Below are 19,182 nucleotides of genomic sequence, written 5' to 3' on the forward strand. Positions count from 1 at the left end.
CAGATATCAGGAAATTGAGACAAAATTCTGACTACCCAAATAAATTGATGTAATTGTGTGAAGGTCAGGCACATGCAACACTGATGTCCTCTAAAATGTGACAACCCTCCTCCTGCCTCCCCCGTGCAGCTGCCCCTTCTATCTCTCACCCCTGTGCAAAAGAGGTTTCAGGGCACATTCAGACAGTTCTTCCAGCAAAACTTCAAGTAGAAGAGATGAGAAAAGGCCTCAGAATTTCATAAGTGATTAATCATCTATTGCTCTCTGCATTAAAGCTAAATAAACCAAAGCCAAATCCTGTCTGGTTTACCTTCACTTGTGGCTTTTGCCTGCTACCAGTTTATCTGCAAACAAAGACAAATGTACAGACCAGATTCAGCCACAACCCATGGCCAACAGCATCCTTCCACACCAGGTGGGTGCTGAAAGGGGACAAGAGGCTCCACAGCACTCCAGGTCAATCCTTGCCTGCTTTGATTCCCAGAGGACTCGGCTCATACAGCAGTAATACATTTTATCCTGCTTTTACTAAAGACCTTTCTTTTCTGGAGATATCCAGTGTATCCTGGCAGTTGATGCTTTGAATTTCAGAGGTGTTATTTACACAGTCTCCTGTCGCTAATTTTACCCTAAATACCACACTTCTTCTCTCCCCTCCCACTGCTTGTTTTAATTGGGGAGCCCAAGATTAGAGTCTGGCAGTGCAGCAGAGCTCAGAAGTAGACAATGTGCTCTAGAAACTAGACTGGAGTTACCAAACTTGGTTCACTTGTGGCTTCATCCTGTTCTGCACCAGGTTCTGCACTAATTAGAAATTAGTACATTAGGGCTCTAGGATAAGGAAGTCCCTAAAGGTGACATTTTATATCATATATCATAGAATGGCCTGGGTTGGAAGGGATGTTGAAGGTCATCTCTTTCCACCCCTCCTGCCATAAGCAGGGACATTTTCCACTAGCCCAGGTAGCTCAGAGGTCCATCCAACCTGGCCAGGAACAGTCAGGGATGGAACAGCCAGAGCTGCTCTGGGCAACCTGTGCCAGTGTCTCACCACCCTCACAGGGAAGAATTTCTTCCTGATAACTGATCTAAACCTCCTCTCTATCAGTTTGAAGCCTTTCCCTCTTGTCCTGTCACTCCAGGCTCTAGTAAATAGTCTCTCCTCATCTTTCTTGTAGGTTCCTTCAGGTACTGGAAGGCTGCAATTAGGTCATCCCAAAGCCTTATGAACAATCCCAATTCTCTCAGCCTTTCCTCATAGCAGAGACAAGAGACACTCCACCCCTCTAATCATCTTGATGGTCTCCTCTGTCCTTGCTCCAACAGGTCTAAAATCCCTTTAAGTTTACTGGGTTAAGTGGGCACCATGTGCCAGGAAGCTTGATTTGTTTTCCCAGTAGGGTAAATGCTTGAGTAAGAGCAATCTAAGTGTGCCTGTTATTAACATCTATGTATGGTGATACCAATAACTTGTGCTGAAAAATAACCTGCAGAAGGCAGAGATTTGTTCTGTGAAAAAACCAAACCAAACATTTCCATGCATTCAACTTAAAAAGTGTGATAAACCCTCTGAAATAAATAGCACAAAACAGAATAAACCTGTCAAAGGAATAACATTCCAGTGTATTAGAAGACAAAATGCAATAACAAACAGATTTGAAGTGGGATTAGATCTGTTTAAAAAATACATTATCTGTCTACAAACCCAGAATGTATTTCAGAAAACAGGAGATTCCTCTTCAATGAATTGGAGGGAGCAGGAGCTATTACATGAACAGTTTGCATATGCAGCAAAACTGTGTGTGAACAGAAGGAAATTTTCCCCTCCTCATTTTCCTCCCATTTTTTGCAGTCTCCCCCACCCCTAGATTTTCCTGGCCACATTGCAGACCCAGGTTCATTACTGAGGTCTTAAGCTTCTCCCAGGAAGTTTCCTACTTCCAGTGCTGATGCACTATCAAAAATCAGGACCTTTTTTTCCATCTTAAAAGCATTTGAACTTCACAGTAATCCCAACATCCTTTTTTTCCCCCCCATATCATCACAGCTATCCTGGTGTTTAGTTGAAATAATTGTTAGGTGAGGAAGTCATAGCTAGATAGGAATAACCATTCAGCATTGGGAGAGGAAGATTCCTACAGCAATCCATCTCAAAACTGAAACCCCAACCCTCCTCTCCCCTCCCTTTCCCATTAATCACATGTAATGCTGTCACATCCCAGTCACTCATTCTCTACACATCAGGCTAAAGGAGAGAAAACTATTTCCACAAGCTGATGGGATCTTCTCTCTATATTTAAAGTTCCTGGAGATAAATGATGGTTCTGCTCCCAGTGTTACATATGATCAGGCAAGTTTATGACACACAGACCTCCAAGTTCATTCTGATGGAAACTGCCAAACCCTTGAGAAGTTCTGACCCTCCTCAGATGTGAGTGACTTTGCATGGTGCTGCTGAGGCTCAATTCTGCAATGCCTCCAATTCCAGCACAAATTTCCAGACAGAGGGCTTACAGAACTGAGTTCTCACTTTCCTGCCATCATTTCTCCAACAGCAGGACTCAGCTGTCTGAGAACATGTGTAACTATCACCCCAGAAAATGCCATACTACTTTAATTGAAAATGGAAGCTCATGTAGATGCACCCTCAGGGAGATAGTCAGCCTCTGCAGAGGGCCAGCAAGGCATCTGGGGGGTTCTGCTGTCAAGCTCAAATGCTCCTGTGAAGATTGAAGTGGTGTTTAGTCCTCCAGCTGGCCCTCAGCACAGGAGGACATCCCCATCAGTGCTGAAGGAATGCCATGGAAGGAATGTCCCCCTTTATACTAGAGTTAGAATAATTGTACAAATATTTTCCCATGCAAAATATGAACCAAGAAGTCATGAAGCTGCTCAGACCTCTGGAAGTTTGACCAGTTTTCCTTTTCCTGAACTGATAATCACCTGTGCTCAAGAGGCTGGACGGGTTTCGGGTGGTCACCTCTTGGCTACCTATTACTGCTAAGAACAAGCAAAATGGTTCCCAGGCAGCATGCACAAGAAAAAAAAAAGGAAAATAATAAAAATGTACCTCATAATGATTATTATAGTTCCATTCTTTCATTTGCAAGAACTCACATTTGAAAGAAAGAAGCAATGAGTATCACGAGATAAGGAAGCATTAATGAGCACTCTGCCTTGGTTTCAATTACACTGTGAAATTAATTTAATGCACTTTAAGGATACAAGAGGTAATCTCTCTCTCTTGGTAAGAGGTTGCAATTTTCTCTAATAAAGTGTCAATATAAATATGTTGCTTTAAGACAGGGAGAACAAGTCAGTTAATTCAGAAAGAATGGGACATATTAAAACAAATGCTCTCGAGGAAAGCAAATGGCAAACCCAATAAATAAACTGTCTGAATGAAAATTGTATGGCAGAGAGCTGGTAAATTGGGTTTAATTAGAAACTTATTTTTTAAAGAGTGTTTTATGCTAATGATATGCATCCAAGTGACTAATGCTGTGAAACACGACACAACTCGACTCCAGTAATCTAAAAGAAGAGGAGTAGCCCATGTGAGGAGGGATGGTTGTGGCTGGAAGTGGTAAGAAACCTGAGACCAATGGATTTGAAAATAAATACATACATAGATACAAAAGGTTAAAAATGTTGGTGGGTTTCAAACATGCTGGCAAGGTGGGGAGTGGCTACACAGACTGGACATAGGGAGCTTTCTGCTGGAGTGACAAATGGCACCAGAGCAAAGGTGAGTCCTTGCCACCAGCCCTTCCCACTGCCATCAGCACACCCTTATGCAGAGGCACTGCATGGGAGGAAATGAGCTCAACAGACACAACTATTAACCACCTGCTGACCCACCTGGGGATCTACTCGCCCTGCTTTGGAGGATGCACCAGTGCTGTCATGACCCAGTGCTTTGAAATGCTGACATGACCATCCTGCCCCTGACATTTAATAAGCCAATCCACAAAGATTTGAGAGCTCTTTCTTGCCATGACAAGAACCAAGTTCATCTAAGCAGGAGCAGCACACAGAGAGCTGTGCAGAGAGTGTCTCACTAGAGAGCTGAGCTGAAAAGGGCTTGATCTGACCAGCCTATTTCTTGTTAAATGGGGATAGGAGAAAACTGGGAAACCTCCAAAACTTCCTGCAATGGACTAAAACTCTTTGTAAGGAGTTATCTGCTTTCTTTTTCTTGGTGTAGATGCAATGGGACATAGAAAGCAAATTGCATCCCAGCCTGCTGGAGTAGCAGCAGTGGAACAGCCTCACAAGTGATTAAAGCGACTCAGCTTCTGAACAGGTGCCTTGCAGCAACACCCAAGATGTGTTATAATCCCCCAGTAACACATGCCTAACACATTTCACTGCCTAATTACTCCCACACTCACATTTAGTGCCCTTGTTAATCCAGTACTTCAAGAAAATACTTGCCTTGCTTAAACATGTCTCGATCCTAATCTTCCTGTCACTGGTGTAAATCAGAGCTCATTTCACTAGTGTTAATGGAGTTACTGCAGTGGCAAATGTCTAGGAATGGAAAAATTAGGCCTAGATCCCAAATGAACATTTAGTCTGGCACCAGTAGTGTGTATTTATTTTCTTGCAGCAAAACAAAATATGCTTTTTCTCTGCTATCAACTCAAAGCAGAGCTTTTAAGAGCTGTCAGTGCCAGGATTAGTCCTGACTCCAAAAAAAAGAGTTTTTTTTTCCAGATTCCTACCAAAGATACAACAGTGGTATTCTTGCTAGCAGCTCTGATGGTTTCATTGAAGGCAGACTACAGGTTTGCTCATTCAATCCTCAGAAAGACAACGATGCAAATAAAGGTGACTACAGGGCAATGCCATTAAGGATAATCGATATAATGAGCAGACAGAAGGCAGCACAGGCACAGTAGGTCATATGGAACATCCCAGCTATCAGCCTTTGATCAGGACACAGTGAGATTACAGTTTTGTGAGTGTCTGTGCATTGCCACCCAGCAGAGAGAGGACAGATATGACATCCCTTCCAGGGGACAGGACGGGGAGTGCCTGAGTCCCCCTGTTCAGATGGAGTTCATGTATGGTAGGAATTCAGCCTCATGACACATGGAAATCTGAAACTATGGGAAAGCTCCAAACCACAGAACCACATTGTTCAGCTCCTGCTCAGCTGCTGACTCTGCCCAGGTGCCAGCAATGGCAGATACTGTAGATTTATCAATGCTACAAATCCACTTGAGATGTTGCCTTGCTTGTGAGCTGCAACCAGTGCTGCATGTTTGAAGAGCTAAAACTGCATAAAATCAGACACAACTGTGGCTGATTTTATATATTCCAGTGTCCATGCTAACGGTCAGGCACTGATGATTACAACATTGCAATTCAGAGTGAGGACAAGAAGAAAAGAAAAAGAATTTCCCCAGAGATTTCTGCACTCCACATATAGGAATAAGAGATCTGCCCTATAAATCAAAAGTGATATAAATTGAGACAGCAAGAATAAACACTAGCACTACCATCATTTCTTGTCCTTTTCCATTCATGTCAATCAAGAAGAATCCTGAGGAATAAGATCACCAAAATGCAGTAGCTCCAGACATCCACAGGCTTTACTCATCTCTTTTTTTATCTCTTCTCAAATTAATACAAACAGGAGATCCTTTTCTAAAATGACATGACATTCAGAAACAACAGCATGAGGGTGACTTATTGACCCTTCCTGGTGACCTAACAGGTAAATGAAAGTTCTATCAGTCTGCAGAAGTCAACTGCAAATCAAACACTTATGTGACACTTTTCTGAGGTACCCAAATCAGACAGTGCAAACAAAAGGTCACATCAGAATGGGATTTTTCAAGCTATGTAAGTTTGTATTTTCTTTTGCATAGTCACAGAGAAAATATCTTTCCTCCTAGCAACAATATTCTCCCACAAGCTCCAGAAAAGTGAATGAGCGATATGGAAGCAACTATGGGTTTCCAAAAAAAATTTAATGAATCCTGTATTTCTGATCTCAGGAAAAAACCTCTAGTCATGCTCTTGGAAAACCTTGTGGAGACTCATTTCACCCAGACTTGTCTTCCCCAGTCCTGCTCTTGTTCTTTCTACCACCAGAAAGCCAAAATCAGGTATTTGAAATGGTCACATCACTACCAGCTGGAAAAACTGAGAGGAAGGAGGAGACACTGAGACACATGGAATGTCTGTAACCCAGAGAATGAATTAAATAAAGACTCTACAAGGAAAATTTTAAGAGGAAAGCAACAAGAGGATATGGGGAGCACCAGAGTGACAGATGAGAAGGAGAAAGGGGAGAAATGGCTCATCCTCCTTGGCTTTCAGTGGTGACACAACTGCTTACAGCCCCACCAGTTTGCATATCAGAGCTCAGCAGGGAAAATACCTGCACAGGTAGGAATTTCATGCAGCACCTGCCACCCCAGTGCCTGGCTTCCTGTGACAGCCTGGGGGTGTCTCCATAGGAATATGGAAAAGTCCCTTTCTGCTATCCAGTGACTGATAGCTGAGGCCTCTTGGAGCCCTCAACTCCTCTGCAAATGCAGATGGAAACAGCAGAAAGTACCTTGAGTTCATTATTAAATTCTGCCACAAGTCAGAAAGGAGTGAAAAGAATGTTAAAAATGGGATGGTGCCTCCAAGGTAAAAAAAGTCATGGGTTCCTGCCAATTTTGGTTAACTCTCAAAATCTGCCACAGGCAGCAGTGCAGGAATTTGACATTACAGCAAAGCAGTGAGAGCACAAGTTGGCAACCCTGAGTTTAGGAAATGGACAGTCACCTGTCCATGGGAGACTCACTCCATGCCCATGGCATTTCCTTACAGCTCATTCTGAGTCTACAACATGTGTTGGGAAAATCTTTTCACAGCTGCTCCTCTGTGCTACAAGCAAATTGGTGTCTGACATCTTTCTGGCAAAGTAGCCCCTGGGGTGATGCTGAAATCTTTAGGAGAGTTGCTAAAAGCAACTGCAAACTCCAAGAAAGAACCCAGACATTGTCATCATTGGCCCCTCAAGAGCTACACCTTGTGAAGCAACCTGGGGCTTGGAGCATTGTGTCTTGACTGTGTTTGTCTTGGGTTTGCTCAGTCTGATCTGTGTGACCTGTCAGTATGGTCTATTCTGAGCTAACCACAATGAAAAGAAGGGATGCACTCCCCTAGTTTGTTGAATTATACCATGAAATTTGTGTGATGTAAGAGTTGTGCCTGCTGTGTTCAAGGTTAGGCTTACCAAGATCTCCTCTTATCTACTTTGTACAGTTGCAGAGAGAATGAATTTAATAGGAAGTTAATGTCACTTTTTCAGTGATGTTCTGCAACAGCAAGAACAGTCCTCAGGACAGAAGAGCTGACAACAGAATAAGGGAAAGGAGGAACCACACAGAAAGATACCCTGTGTTAAAAAAAATAACAGAGTCCACAAATATAGTGGAGTGGGCCTGGAAATTGTGGTTCTGCCTTTGTAATCTTCCTTAATAGAAAAAAAAAAGATAGAAGAAGAAATAAAGAGGCAGGTTCTTTGGATAGTAACTGTAATCAAGTTGTGTCACCACTGCAGTTTTTACATTACTGGCATTGTGCTTTGCAGGGAAGAGAGACCCACATACCTTTTGTTGCCAGCCGGACACAGTTGATTTTTGTTTCCTGAAAAATAGAAAGAAGAAAAGAAACATATAGGAAAACATCAAGGAGTGTAATTTTCCCAGCTCAAATAAACATACATTCCTTTAAAAAGGCACTAAAAAGGCACTTCAGCTTTGAAAATACCATCAACAGTTTTCAATGCATAAAAAACTCCACTCCACTGGACTTGCCTACCTCTGAGTGTCGAGGAGTTGTGAGTGACAACACGTTTCTCCACGCTCCATGTGTGAGTGATGGGTCCTGTGTAACTGCCTGATTAACTAATAGAATTTACCAGTTAAATGACCTGCTCTGTAATAGACTGACAAGCCTTGGGTCAAAAGTACATGCAACTGTACAGCTAATTTTCATGCACCATTACTGCAAATTTTGCAAATTGGGTATTTATTTAAACACATGGCAAACAGACACTGAAGGAGTCATTTGAATATCTCTGATGGATGTGGAGCAGCTCAGCATGCTGTACAGCTGCCTCTGCCAAAGGAGCTGTTCCAACAACCCACACCACTGCAGCTCCTCATTGCAGAGTGGGATCAAACCCAATGCTTTGTGTTCAATCCACCTCAGAGCCTGCAGAGCTGCAGAAACAGCAATTTGGATTGGGATGGTGATGTTGGATTTGGTTTCACCAACAGCTCAAACTCAGCAGCCCTTCTGCTCTCCCCAGCTCCTCATTCCACAGCCCTTCTTGGCAGGGTTGCTGCTGTCCAACATACAATTGCCATCCAAATCACAACGTGCAGCTTGGTTAAAGCCCTGACTTTGTCAGGCAGTAATGTGCTGCAGGAGGTTTGGAGCACTTTATGTCTGTCCACACTCTTGTACATGTCTCAGGTGTAATGAACACTGCATAATTACTGTGTGTAACAATGCCACATTAATATGGATGCTTTCTGGGCTCTGGAAACAACAGCCTAGCAATGCACTGCTGAGCATCTCCTTCCACCCTCAAACAACAAGACAAACCCTGGGAAAGTCTGAATTTACTCTTGGAGAAAATCTCTTCCATCTGTGACAGATCCTACTTGGCCAGAGCAGAGACAAACACACAAACAGTCCCATTGTGCCTTTCTCCTCACACTTACATTGCACATAGGGAGGAGATGATTGCAGGATTAGAATCATAGAACCATCAAGGTTGGAGGAGACATCTAAGATCATTGAGTCAAACCATTAACTTGCCACTCTGCTGTAACCCCTAAACCATGTCCTCCAGTGCCAGATCCAGACACCACTTAAACAATTCCAGGGATGGAGACTCCAACACCTCCCTGGGCAATATTCCAGTGTCTGAACACCCTAACAGGGAAGAGGTTTTTCCTAACATCTAATCTGAATCTCTCCTATCTCAGGTTATGGCCATTTCCTCTAGTCCTCTCACTACAGGCATGGCAGAAGAGACCATCAAGGGGGATCCATGCTGAGTGCACTGGGAATCACAGGAGCAATTCCACCTGATCCCTTTTTGTGATGCCTCAAGACACCAGAGCCAGCCACACTGTCTGGATATAATTGACCCTGTGTGTAATCTAGAAAACTATTCAGAAGGACAAACCTTCCCTTTGATCTTGCCTTCAAACTGTCTTAGGGAACTCCTGGATCCTCAAGGACAAACCATGTCACATTTTCACAGCCACAGAGGCTACAGAGTGGGACTGAAGCACTGTTATCCCAATAAACCAGAGACATCTCTCTTTGGTGCACCAACTCCTTCCTCCCTCAAAAATCAACAACCTGCACGACCAGTGGCACTGCAGTCACCACAGCCTCACAGAGCTCCTCACTCCTCTCTGCCTCGTGTTTAAACAGTTGGAATTGTCAGTTATTCTGGAAATCCAGAGTCTTAATTGCTAGTGGTTATATACAAAGCAGGAAAAATGTAGCTTGGTTTTCAGAGCATAGTCTTCTCATGTAATGCTGGGAACTAGAAGACAGAGAGATTCTGATGTAGTTTCTGATCTACAACAAAATGACCTGGAAAATCAGTAATGAAAAGTAAACTAAAAAAAAATATCAAGATAGCATTGTTGCAGTCTAAAAGAAGGTGGACACTTGCTCACATTTTGCTGCGGAAAATTTCCTTGTGTATTTGTTTCTTTCTGCTGCCTTCAAGGTGTAACAGAAATCTGGAGAAATTAATCAATGCTGAGAAAAGAAGAGGCTAGAAAATAAACCCCAAAATCTTGTTAATGATGCTGTAACTGATCTCATTTGAACATGTGTGTATTCCCTCACGATACCCTCCCAAGGGGTGATTTGGAGACAGGATTCAGCGTGTTCTGTTTGCATCTACATCCACTAATAGCTGCATTTAGCAGAAACAAGCAGAGTTATTAAGAGCCCATGATCTGGCACTGCCAAAAGCAAGGGCAAGCAGTCACTAGAGGAATAAGACATCTGGACTTCAGAACTTCATTTCAAATTACATCTTCTGGGAAGGAAAACAAAAAGCCTGCACAGACACCAGGCACTCAGCTCCAAGGGATGCTAAAGTTTAAAGCTTTAATTAGTCTATAATCCTGATTAGGGCTGATTAATCCATTGATTTCCATTGATCACCTCATTGATCACCTCACTGCTCATCTCTTTCGTGTCTCAAAAATGAGATCTCCAAATTTACTCTATTTTTCTTTGATGAATGTTGAGAATTGCAAGTTTGCATGAACTTTTTACCAAGAAATTGAATAAATAAGTACACTTCCCCCCCCAAAAGAAATCCCCAAACCAAAAGAGTAAAACCACTTTCCCATAATCATGTTTGTTTTCTGAAGAATATTATTTATGATTCTGACAAGGTGTTTTCCTGTACATAGTACAGTAAGACGCTTCTCTTTAGCCACTAGCAAAACAGGAATAAACAATGTGGGTAATTCTCAATGATCCATCCAGATAGCTTAAAGCAATGACAATAAAAATAATTAGAGGGATAATACTAGAAGTTTCAGAAAAACAGAAGTAATTTCCCCAGATTTCACTCACTGTGTTGTTTGTGAATGTTCTTTCAAGCTCTGATAGTTAATTCCCATTTTCTGGTAGCACAGAAGTTTTCCAAGGCCTTATATGTCCACAAAAATCATAATGATGACCCAAGCTCCTCTATATTTCCATATTTATTTCATATTATGGCTGAAGTCACAGGAATAATTTAAATTGAGATGTCAGTAGCACTACTACTTCAGCTCTATATCACTGCCAGGTTGAGGCAGATGTTTTATATCCAAAAATAATACAATTTAGGCATATTTTAACTGAGATCCTGGAATAGGAAAACACTTCATGAATACATCCTACAGCTTTTGATCCAACCTTCATTTTCCAATGTGCTGCATATCCAGAAAGCTCACTGTGTGATAAGCCTATCAACATAATTACTACAACTTATTTGTGGCAATTGTTCTCTGGAACTTACTTCCATCTGAATACAAGATGATTCTGGTGTGCCCTCAAGGCTGAACCCTGGCTGTATTTCGAAGTCCACAGACACAGAGCACATGAGGACTGTGTTTCACAGTGCTGGCAAACTGTTCCTGGGGGGCAGACCCAGAGCTACCCTTAGAATGAGCTGGAGACCCTCTGGAGGACACAGACTGTGCTGTGGAGCTGGGTAAACCCTCTCTGCCAACACAGCTCGTGCCCACAGCCTTGCAACTCCACACCAGGAGCCTGTCCTAGCACCCCTCTGAATTTTCAGGGTTTTTAAATATTCTTTTCATATATCTTGTTTCCTCCTTTTAGAAACCAAGGGAGCTGCTGCTGTCTACTAATTGCTGAGGTTCCTCAATGCACATTTCACTGAAATACACTGGATGATAACAAGTTCTGCCTCTGTCTCTTCAGTGTTTGGATGGGAACAATTTGCTGCAGAAAAGGGCTATGGGGGCAGCAGGACATATGTTTATGTGACAGCTGCATCTTCACAACCTAAAAGGGCAAATGACTTCTTTTTCCCCTTTTCTTTTAAACTGACAGCTTGCTTTTTACAGACTACCAACAACAATAAAAGCCACAAAGCTTTCTCATCCATCTGTTTTCACTCCCACCATTCTTCCTTGCCTTTCCTGTTATAATGACTTTACAGGAGTTAAACAGTGCTTGCCTTGTCTGAAGAACCACCTGTCAGCACCAGTGGGACCTGCTGTCCCCAGATGTACCATTGGGGCTGCCCTACAACAGGCACAGTTTCAGCAGCAGCTCAACCTGGGGACAGGCCCAAGTTCAGGGGAGCTCTAAAACATTTGTTTCCTTTTTATCCCATTAAAGCCAATGGTTTGCTGTCTCAAAATAAATCACGTGCACATGCCTGTGCAGGGACAGTGAACTCCCCTATAATTTCTATTGCCAGCTTCAAGAAACTGCTTGTTCCTCCCAGAGACTAAGCAAAACCTAGTATTGCCTTTCCAATTACCAGCTATTTTTAGTATCTGTGTCATTGGGAGAAAGGAGGTTTAACCAAGTGCTTAGGGCTTTTATTATTTACAACAGGAAGTTATTTCAATGATCTATAGTTAATCATTGAATGCCCACTCCTCTCAACCTCTCAGATGTCAGGAGGAGGTTGGAGGAGGATTTTATTTACTACCTGGAAAACACTCAGGTCCACATGCTCTGGCCAACCACGTGTGGAAACAAGGGCTTGTAAAGAGTGAAGTGCTCCCACAGTTGCTTCATTTCTGCCCCAGCAGCTCCAGTTTGAGACTAAGAAGGAGTAACTAAAGTGGACAAATTATACACCTGAAACCCTACTGAACACAGAGCTCCCCAAATCTGGTTAATATCTCACAGAAGCAATGCAGGCACAGCCTTGGTGCCATTTCATTTTTCAGACCACAGCTCATGCTGAACCTAAGTACCTCATTGGCTTTTTTTGTGGCCATTTCCACAGGGATAAATGACTGCTGGCAGCTCTAGCCATACCTCCAAAACATCCCAGAAGAGGAATGTTGTGTACTGTGAGTAGACCTGCCAGCATCTAGAAATCCAGCCTGAAGTCCCCTGATAATAATGAGCTGCCCGATTGTGCATGTAGTACAAGTCATTAGAGAGGAAAAAAAAATCAATAAGAATCTTGGTAGAGTCTATCATTCCCTCAAAAAATGATATTCTCATTGATTCATGTGGTGTTACTTTTCACAATTCTGGGTGGAAAACATCAGTCACCTGTTGGACCACCAGGCTGGCAGAGCAGCTGGCAGCATCCCCCACATCATCCCCAGCTGTGTTACACAGGCTCCTGCTCATCTCCCATTTAGAGGAAAAATGGCCAAGAGTTATTGATTGCAACTGGGCTGGTACAGATCTCATTTTAACTGCAAGAGGTAAAATCCAACTCCAGCAAGGATTTTTTGGGAGCTCTGGTTTCTGAGCTGCTCAAAAATTCAGGCAGGCTTCACACAGCAGCCAAAAAGTTCTCCCCATTTAGTGTGTTGCTGGATCAGTAACTAGAAACTGTAACCTCCAGTGACCCAGATAAAGAGCCTGCAGACAATAAAACCTGAAACATTTCACTTTGATTATTAAACCAGTATAAGGATAAGAAAGGATAAAGAACAGCACAGTGTTGCCAACCTGTCCTCACCTTTCAGAGGGATAAACACTGGCAGGGCTGGTGTTTTAAAGGGGCTGAGCTCAGGGAGGCTTTTCAGACAAGGAAAACTTCATGCTTGGTCAGGCAGCCATCTGTATCAGGCGGCACCAGGACAACCACAAACATCAGTTAACTACCTGGATGGCAGCAGCAGCGTGTGTGGAGATCCTGCCAGAGCAGAGCCAAGCCATGTGTCCATTCCTCTTCCTGTGCCACCTCTTGTGCTAACTCCTTCTATCAGCTAAACAGTAACTAACAGTGGTTCTCACCCCCACGAGCTACGAAACCTGAAGTTTCTGTGTCCCTCTTCTCTTTGCCCCCTTTCTTACTTCAAACTCTGACACATTTCAGCTCAGCATCTGGATTTCCACTGTCCCTAAGAGGGAAGTTCACACAATTTGGAAACATTTTGTATAATAAAGCAGAGAACCATCCTGTCTCACCCATGTTCTGTTTAGACCCTGTCTGGAGGCAGCACCACGTTGACCAAACTGCACCCAACTGCCCATGGACATCCATCCAGCCAGAGCCAGCTCTCTCATTCAAACTCTCAAACAACAAGCACAACATTGCACAAGAAGGCAGGAAAAGCTCGTGATCTGCCTTTGCAGCAATTTGCCACACTTGTTTTGCATCCAGCTGTTAATTATGTTCCTTTCACTGCAACAATCAGAGCTAATGGCTGCAGAGCAGACGGAACAGTGAGCGAGCACAGCCCTCCACGTACAGAGGAGCTGAAACAATGCACAACTCCTGTAACACTCCTAACCTCCTCCTAATCAAGCTTTTTGACCAAACACAGACTGTTTCTTCAAATTAAGCTCTCCCCAGAGTCCTCCATTTCCAAAGGAAGAAGTTCTGGTTCACTGCACGAAGGTTTCTCATTGCAGGTTCCAAGTGTGAGAAGAAGTTTCATCATTCCACAACTGTCAGTGATTAATGAAACTATAGAATAGTCTAATTAAAAAATGACTGGCAATGTTCTGTTAAGTTTTTAATGGGCAAGGGAACATAAGGCTCTCTTTTAATTGTGCTAAATTGCTGCTATTTCAGATTTTTTGCAGATGTGTATTATCAAAAATCACTGAATGGTTTGGGTTGGAATTGATCTTGAACACCAGCTCATTCCAACCCCTTTGGACCTTCCACTAGCCCAGGTTTCTGCAAGCCTCACCCAACCTGACCTCGAGCACTTCCAGGGCTGGAAATGCCATAATTACTGTTAGGTTTTTCCAAGACCTCTTTGAAGCTGCTGAGGTTACAGATATAAATGAAACCCCAGAACTCTTAAATACAAATGATACCTGTAAACAATTCTGGGAATGAAACAAACCTTACTATTTACACTGGATGCAAACTGACCCTCATGTTTGAAATGTAGAATTCAATGATTTTATCCCCAAACAAAAGGGATCACAGGTACTCTTCTGAAGATCCATAATCCAACTCTTGGGCATCTCCTCTCTATTTTTTCCCATAGCCTACTCTGAGGATATAGAAGCATATACCGTAGAAATATTAATTATTAACACAGGAGGAAATTGCTTTCCCAAACAGGAATTTACTGTGTCTGGCAGGATACTTCTCATGCTGTCATAAACTGTGCATTGGTGCATAAAGACTCTTTTGATTAACTTATGCTTAAAAAGCCCTTTACAGTCTTGTTCCTATTAGAACAGCCCAAGCAATTAATCCTTTTTTGAGTCCTTAGCACCTTGTGCTGCAACCTGTCAGCTAGAGAGATGCAGAAAAAGCAGGAGCTCCACATTAGTGCTGCCTGAATCCAGAATGCCAAGGGAAGACTACATTTCCATTCATACAACCCATTTACGGCATATTATATTGTACTTAAGCAAATAAAGTTTTCTTCTTCCCTGGGGATCCATTCACTAGCAATTAACTCTCACACAAGGGGGAACTAACTAGAAACAGAGAGACATATACATATATTTCACAATTTCCTTTATAAAGGCAAATCCAAAATTGAATTAATTGAGTAGTGCTGGAAGGAAACTATATTGACTAGAAAGGAAACCAAGGTGAAAACCAGCAGTGTATTGAGGAGATTTTGTGCTTGTCAGCCACACAGCTGAAGCTTTGTGGGAGAATGGTGATAAATGAAGGTAGAAAAGCACTGAGATGTATTGTGAACACTCAGTGGCATTGCCAGCCTGTTAAACCATGCACAGTCCTCTGCAATGTGCAGCTGCATGTTAGGTGTAAATGACACCAAGTGGAGACCAAAGCTTACAGCATTCACCTTTGATTGATTTTTCTAATTTTGCTCTTTCAGAGGTGATGTCTTAGTGAATCTATCTATGTTAAAGTTAGATTCCTGAAAGCCCTGGCAAATGTGCTAATAACAGACTCTGCTACCCAACCTGGGCATGCCAACTTAATGCTCTAAGACTCTTCATGAGGCCAGAGAGGCAAATTGGATCATGTTATGTGTAATGGAAAACAACTAGGGGAGTCAAAGGGGAGAAAGGGGAATGACTGCTGAGGGTGGATCTGGCCTGTACACTGTTAGCTGAACTGACCCCAAACAGGAGAGTTAAGAGAGAAGTTCACAGCTATCCTTGGCTGGAACAGGAGAGCAGAATAGGGAAGAGAAGCCTCTTCTTCTCTTGTGACAGGATCTGCCATGGGAGTCTGAGAGCAGAGCAGACTACAATTCCTGTGCATTCTGCACAGATTAAGATTCTGCTGTTAAGATTAACAGCACAGAGTAAATATATGTAAAAATATACTCCAGGCTATTCAAAGGAGCAAGAAAGACATGCACACAGTCCTCCTTGCAGTACCACTTAAGCTGAAACTCCCAATCATAAGTGCTACATTATGATATAACCAAGTGCAAGCTACAAGGTAATCCAAGTCTGAAGTTTTTGGGTAGTTCTCATCTCGTAATGTCTCCTACAAAACCACAAGTGCTCTGAACTGGATACTATCAAACTATTGCAGTTATGTCTTTTAGCAGCACAATAGCCTTTACTCTGACATTCATGCACGTGGAAGGAAAAACATATCCCAAATTCTAATCAACTCCTTTGGTAAATCACATACCAACATGTGCCTTGACAGAGTCAGGCGCCTCAACAAGTTTCTCATTGGATCTAGGCATCAGAAACTGAGTGAAGAACAAACAATGGCATGTTTAATTTTCATCAGATTGCTGTGAGCAGGTAATAAAAGGGAATAATAAACTAGCATCCAAAGAAGAAGGAAGGAGAAGGAGGATAGATAGGGGTGGTCATATGTACAGATCCAATTCAATTTTCTCTACACTTACTCCATTGGCCTTGCTAAGAGCCTGGAAGTATATGCTGTAGCTTTTCAGGGGAGAAAGTGGAGCATTCCAGTAGCCATTGTAGGTCTTGTTGTCACCCACGGTGAAGGGCTGTGTGACAGGCAGGTTGATGGGCTTCAGCTCAGCTGCAAAGTAGTGTGGTGAGTCCAGACTGGAAGCATTCTTGTAGCTCACTGGGACAGAGAAGCATTCGATGATGTCTGCAGCTCTCCTTGCTTTCTGCAGCTTCTCCTCCTTGACAACAAGTTGATAGACACTAGGAGTGAGAGAGAAAGGTGAGATTAGAGCCCCAAGAGCCTTAAATATCAGGAATGTTTCCAACAACAAAAGGAAAAGACTAAAGCAAAGTAAGAAACACATAGCTAGGGCATCCCAGCAGACAATTCTTGGCACACCAGTAACAGTGGCAGGTCACGTGCTCTGTTGATTTAGTTGAGTTTATCAAGATACACCTTGGTGAAAGTCAGAGTAGATTTCAATCATGTTACCCTTTAGGAAAAGGAGTAACTAATAAAATATCCAGTCTAAAATAAATTTTTTATGTGCTGAATATTGGAAAGCAGATGCTTTCTTCTTCAGCCACTGAGCTGATACATGAACTGTTGCCTTGAGCCAAATGGTGAGTGCAGTAGAGGAGAGCATTAGCAGGTGGCAATGGTGTCAGGTCTTTGGAAACAGTTTCAGGGTGTGAGAAACAGTTTAGACCAAAAAGACTTTTGCATCTTCTAAGAATATCACTATTTTTGGCCCTCCCTCATATCTCCATCTCTCCCTCATATCTCCATCCCCACATATGGTCCCTCACCCATACCTGGGTGGTGAGACACTGGCACAGGTTGCTCCTGTGGTTGCAGCTGTGGTTGCCCCATCCCTGGAAGTGTTCCAGGCCAGGTTGGATGGGGCTTGGAGCACTCTGGGCTAGTGGAAGGTGTCCCTGCCCATGGCAGAGGGTTGGAAAGAAATGATCTTTAAGATCCCTTCCAACCCAAACCATTCTGAGATTCTATGCTCTCTTGTTGGGATATCCTGGGATATAGAGTTCTCTACATTAATTCCTGATGGCAAGTCTCCTTCTACCTTCCATCCCTAGAGGACTACATTATATACTGAGGCTTATATACTAAACAGGTGGCTTTATATTTCTCCCAATCCACTTTTGTTTCAAGAAATAACAACTCTTCATATTCTTCCTACTCTATGAAATCTATGAAATGTTAATCCTTTTCGATTCCTGCTAAGCTTTTGGCCATTATGATATATATAATAGCAATCTTGTTATTTCTAGCTTACTATTTCAGGCTCAAAGAGCCTGCAAGGCATTCAAATATACTCTGCTTGCTTTTTTCTCCCTCCTCAGGCAGCTAACAAAGCCCTGAAGTTCAATGCTGCTACAGCCGAGGCAAATTATTGTCTGTTTAACACCACTCACCCATTTGACAAAGAAAGATAGGGCAGCAGTCATTTTACTTTGTGTCAGGCTATTCAGATGTGCTGCCCTCACCTGTCTGTGTCAGGCTGAGTCTTTGTTCAGGCAGACAGGGGAGATCGATTAAAAGATTGGGACCAGCCTGCAGTGTATCATTCTCCAGCCTTTCACAGGCTCATTGTTGCAGAAAGATTGGTCTGGAAAATTTCTAGCATAGCAATAGCTCATCAATGCTTCTATGGGAAGCAAAGTTCTGGCACCTCCAGCAAGCAGGAGTGAAACAAACCTCAGCTCCTGCCTTTGAGTTCCCAGTTCCTCAGGTCTGCAGAGATCTGGCTCGAGTTCTGCTAACAATGAGGTGGTCAGTGAAGCACTTGGAAACCATTTGGCTCCCACTGCTACACACAAAACCAACTAATCTGTACAAGTAGAACCAATTTATGAATTACTCAGTACTGAAGCTGTCCTTACACAGGCTGCTGCTAGCACTTGCTAATGCAGCAGGAGCAGCAGCCACAAGCACTGCAGCCTTTTAAATGATGTCCCATCAGCATTTTGGAAAACTTTCTTCATCCTACAGCTCATTAGAGCCTTTAATAAAATATTTTAGACCTTCTCTGATATTTATTTTACATATTTTAACAAGATAAACAGGCTTCCAAGCAACACTTTGAGTATTATCATCGAGGATGTAGTGTGAGCTGCAAGCAAAACCCTGTTTAGCACAAATTCTCTCCCCAGCTTAGCAATAGCAACTTTCAGCTTGCCATTTTCAATGCTGTTTACTAACAGACTCTCTCCAGATTCATACTCTGACTCTTCTCTCTGGCATTAATAATCTACACTCCTGGGAAAGTTTGTCATTTTTTGTGTCAGCAATGTGTAAAATTGCAGCTGACATTTTTATGGCCATTTACACATGCCTGCTAACCTAAAACTGCTCGGTTTCTGCTTTTACACTTGTATTTTCTGATTATAGAAAAGGTTTCCTTTAGGTATTTACATCAATATATAGGTATAAACAGATATTAATCTTCTTTCACTCTTAATTCCTTACAGGCTACACAGAGGCCAAGAGCTTCCCCAGTTTCTCTCTCTCCAGTGCCCAAAGTGCTCATTCTCCTGGTTATCTGACTTGCAGGCCATAAGCCCATACAGTGTCTGCCTTTGGAAAGGGGAAAACTCCCAGGAATATGAACTGCTAGG

General features: G+C 42.7%; 1 protein-coding gene across 1 annotated transcript in view; it reads right to left on the bottom strand.

Annotated features, from left to right (window-relative positions):
• The window catches only part of PTPRT (protein tyrosine phosphatase, receptor type, T), a gene marked incomplete at both ends in the record, with an annotated part of 272,370 nt that overhangs the window by 68,419 nt on the left and 184,769 nt on the right, over nt 1-19,182 (bottom strand). Inside the window, 2 exons of the mRNA XM_009078497.1 lie at nt 7,620-7,656; nt 16,533-16,806. Of these exons, the coding sequence (XP_009076745.1) occupies nt 7,620-7,656; nt 16,533-16,806 (311 nt within the window). The remainder of the gene's footprint in view (nt 1-7,619; nt 7,657-16,532; nt 16,807-19,182) is intronic.

Source organism: Acanthisitta chloris, unplaced genomic scaffold (assembly GCF_000695815.1).
Source record: "Acanthisitta chloris isolate BGI_N310 unplaced genomic scaffold, ASM69581v1 scaffold11377, whole genome shotgun sequence".
Classification (NCBI taxonomy): Eukaryota; Metazoa; Chordata; class Aves; order Passeriformes; family Acanthisittidae; genus Acanthisitta; species Acanthisitta chloris.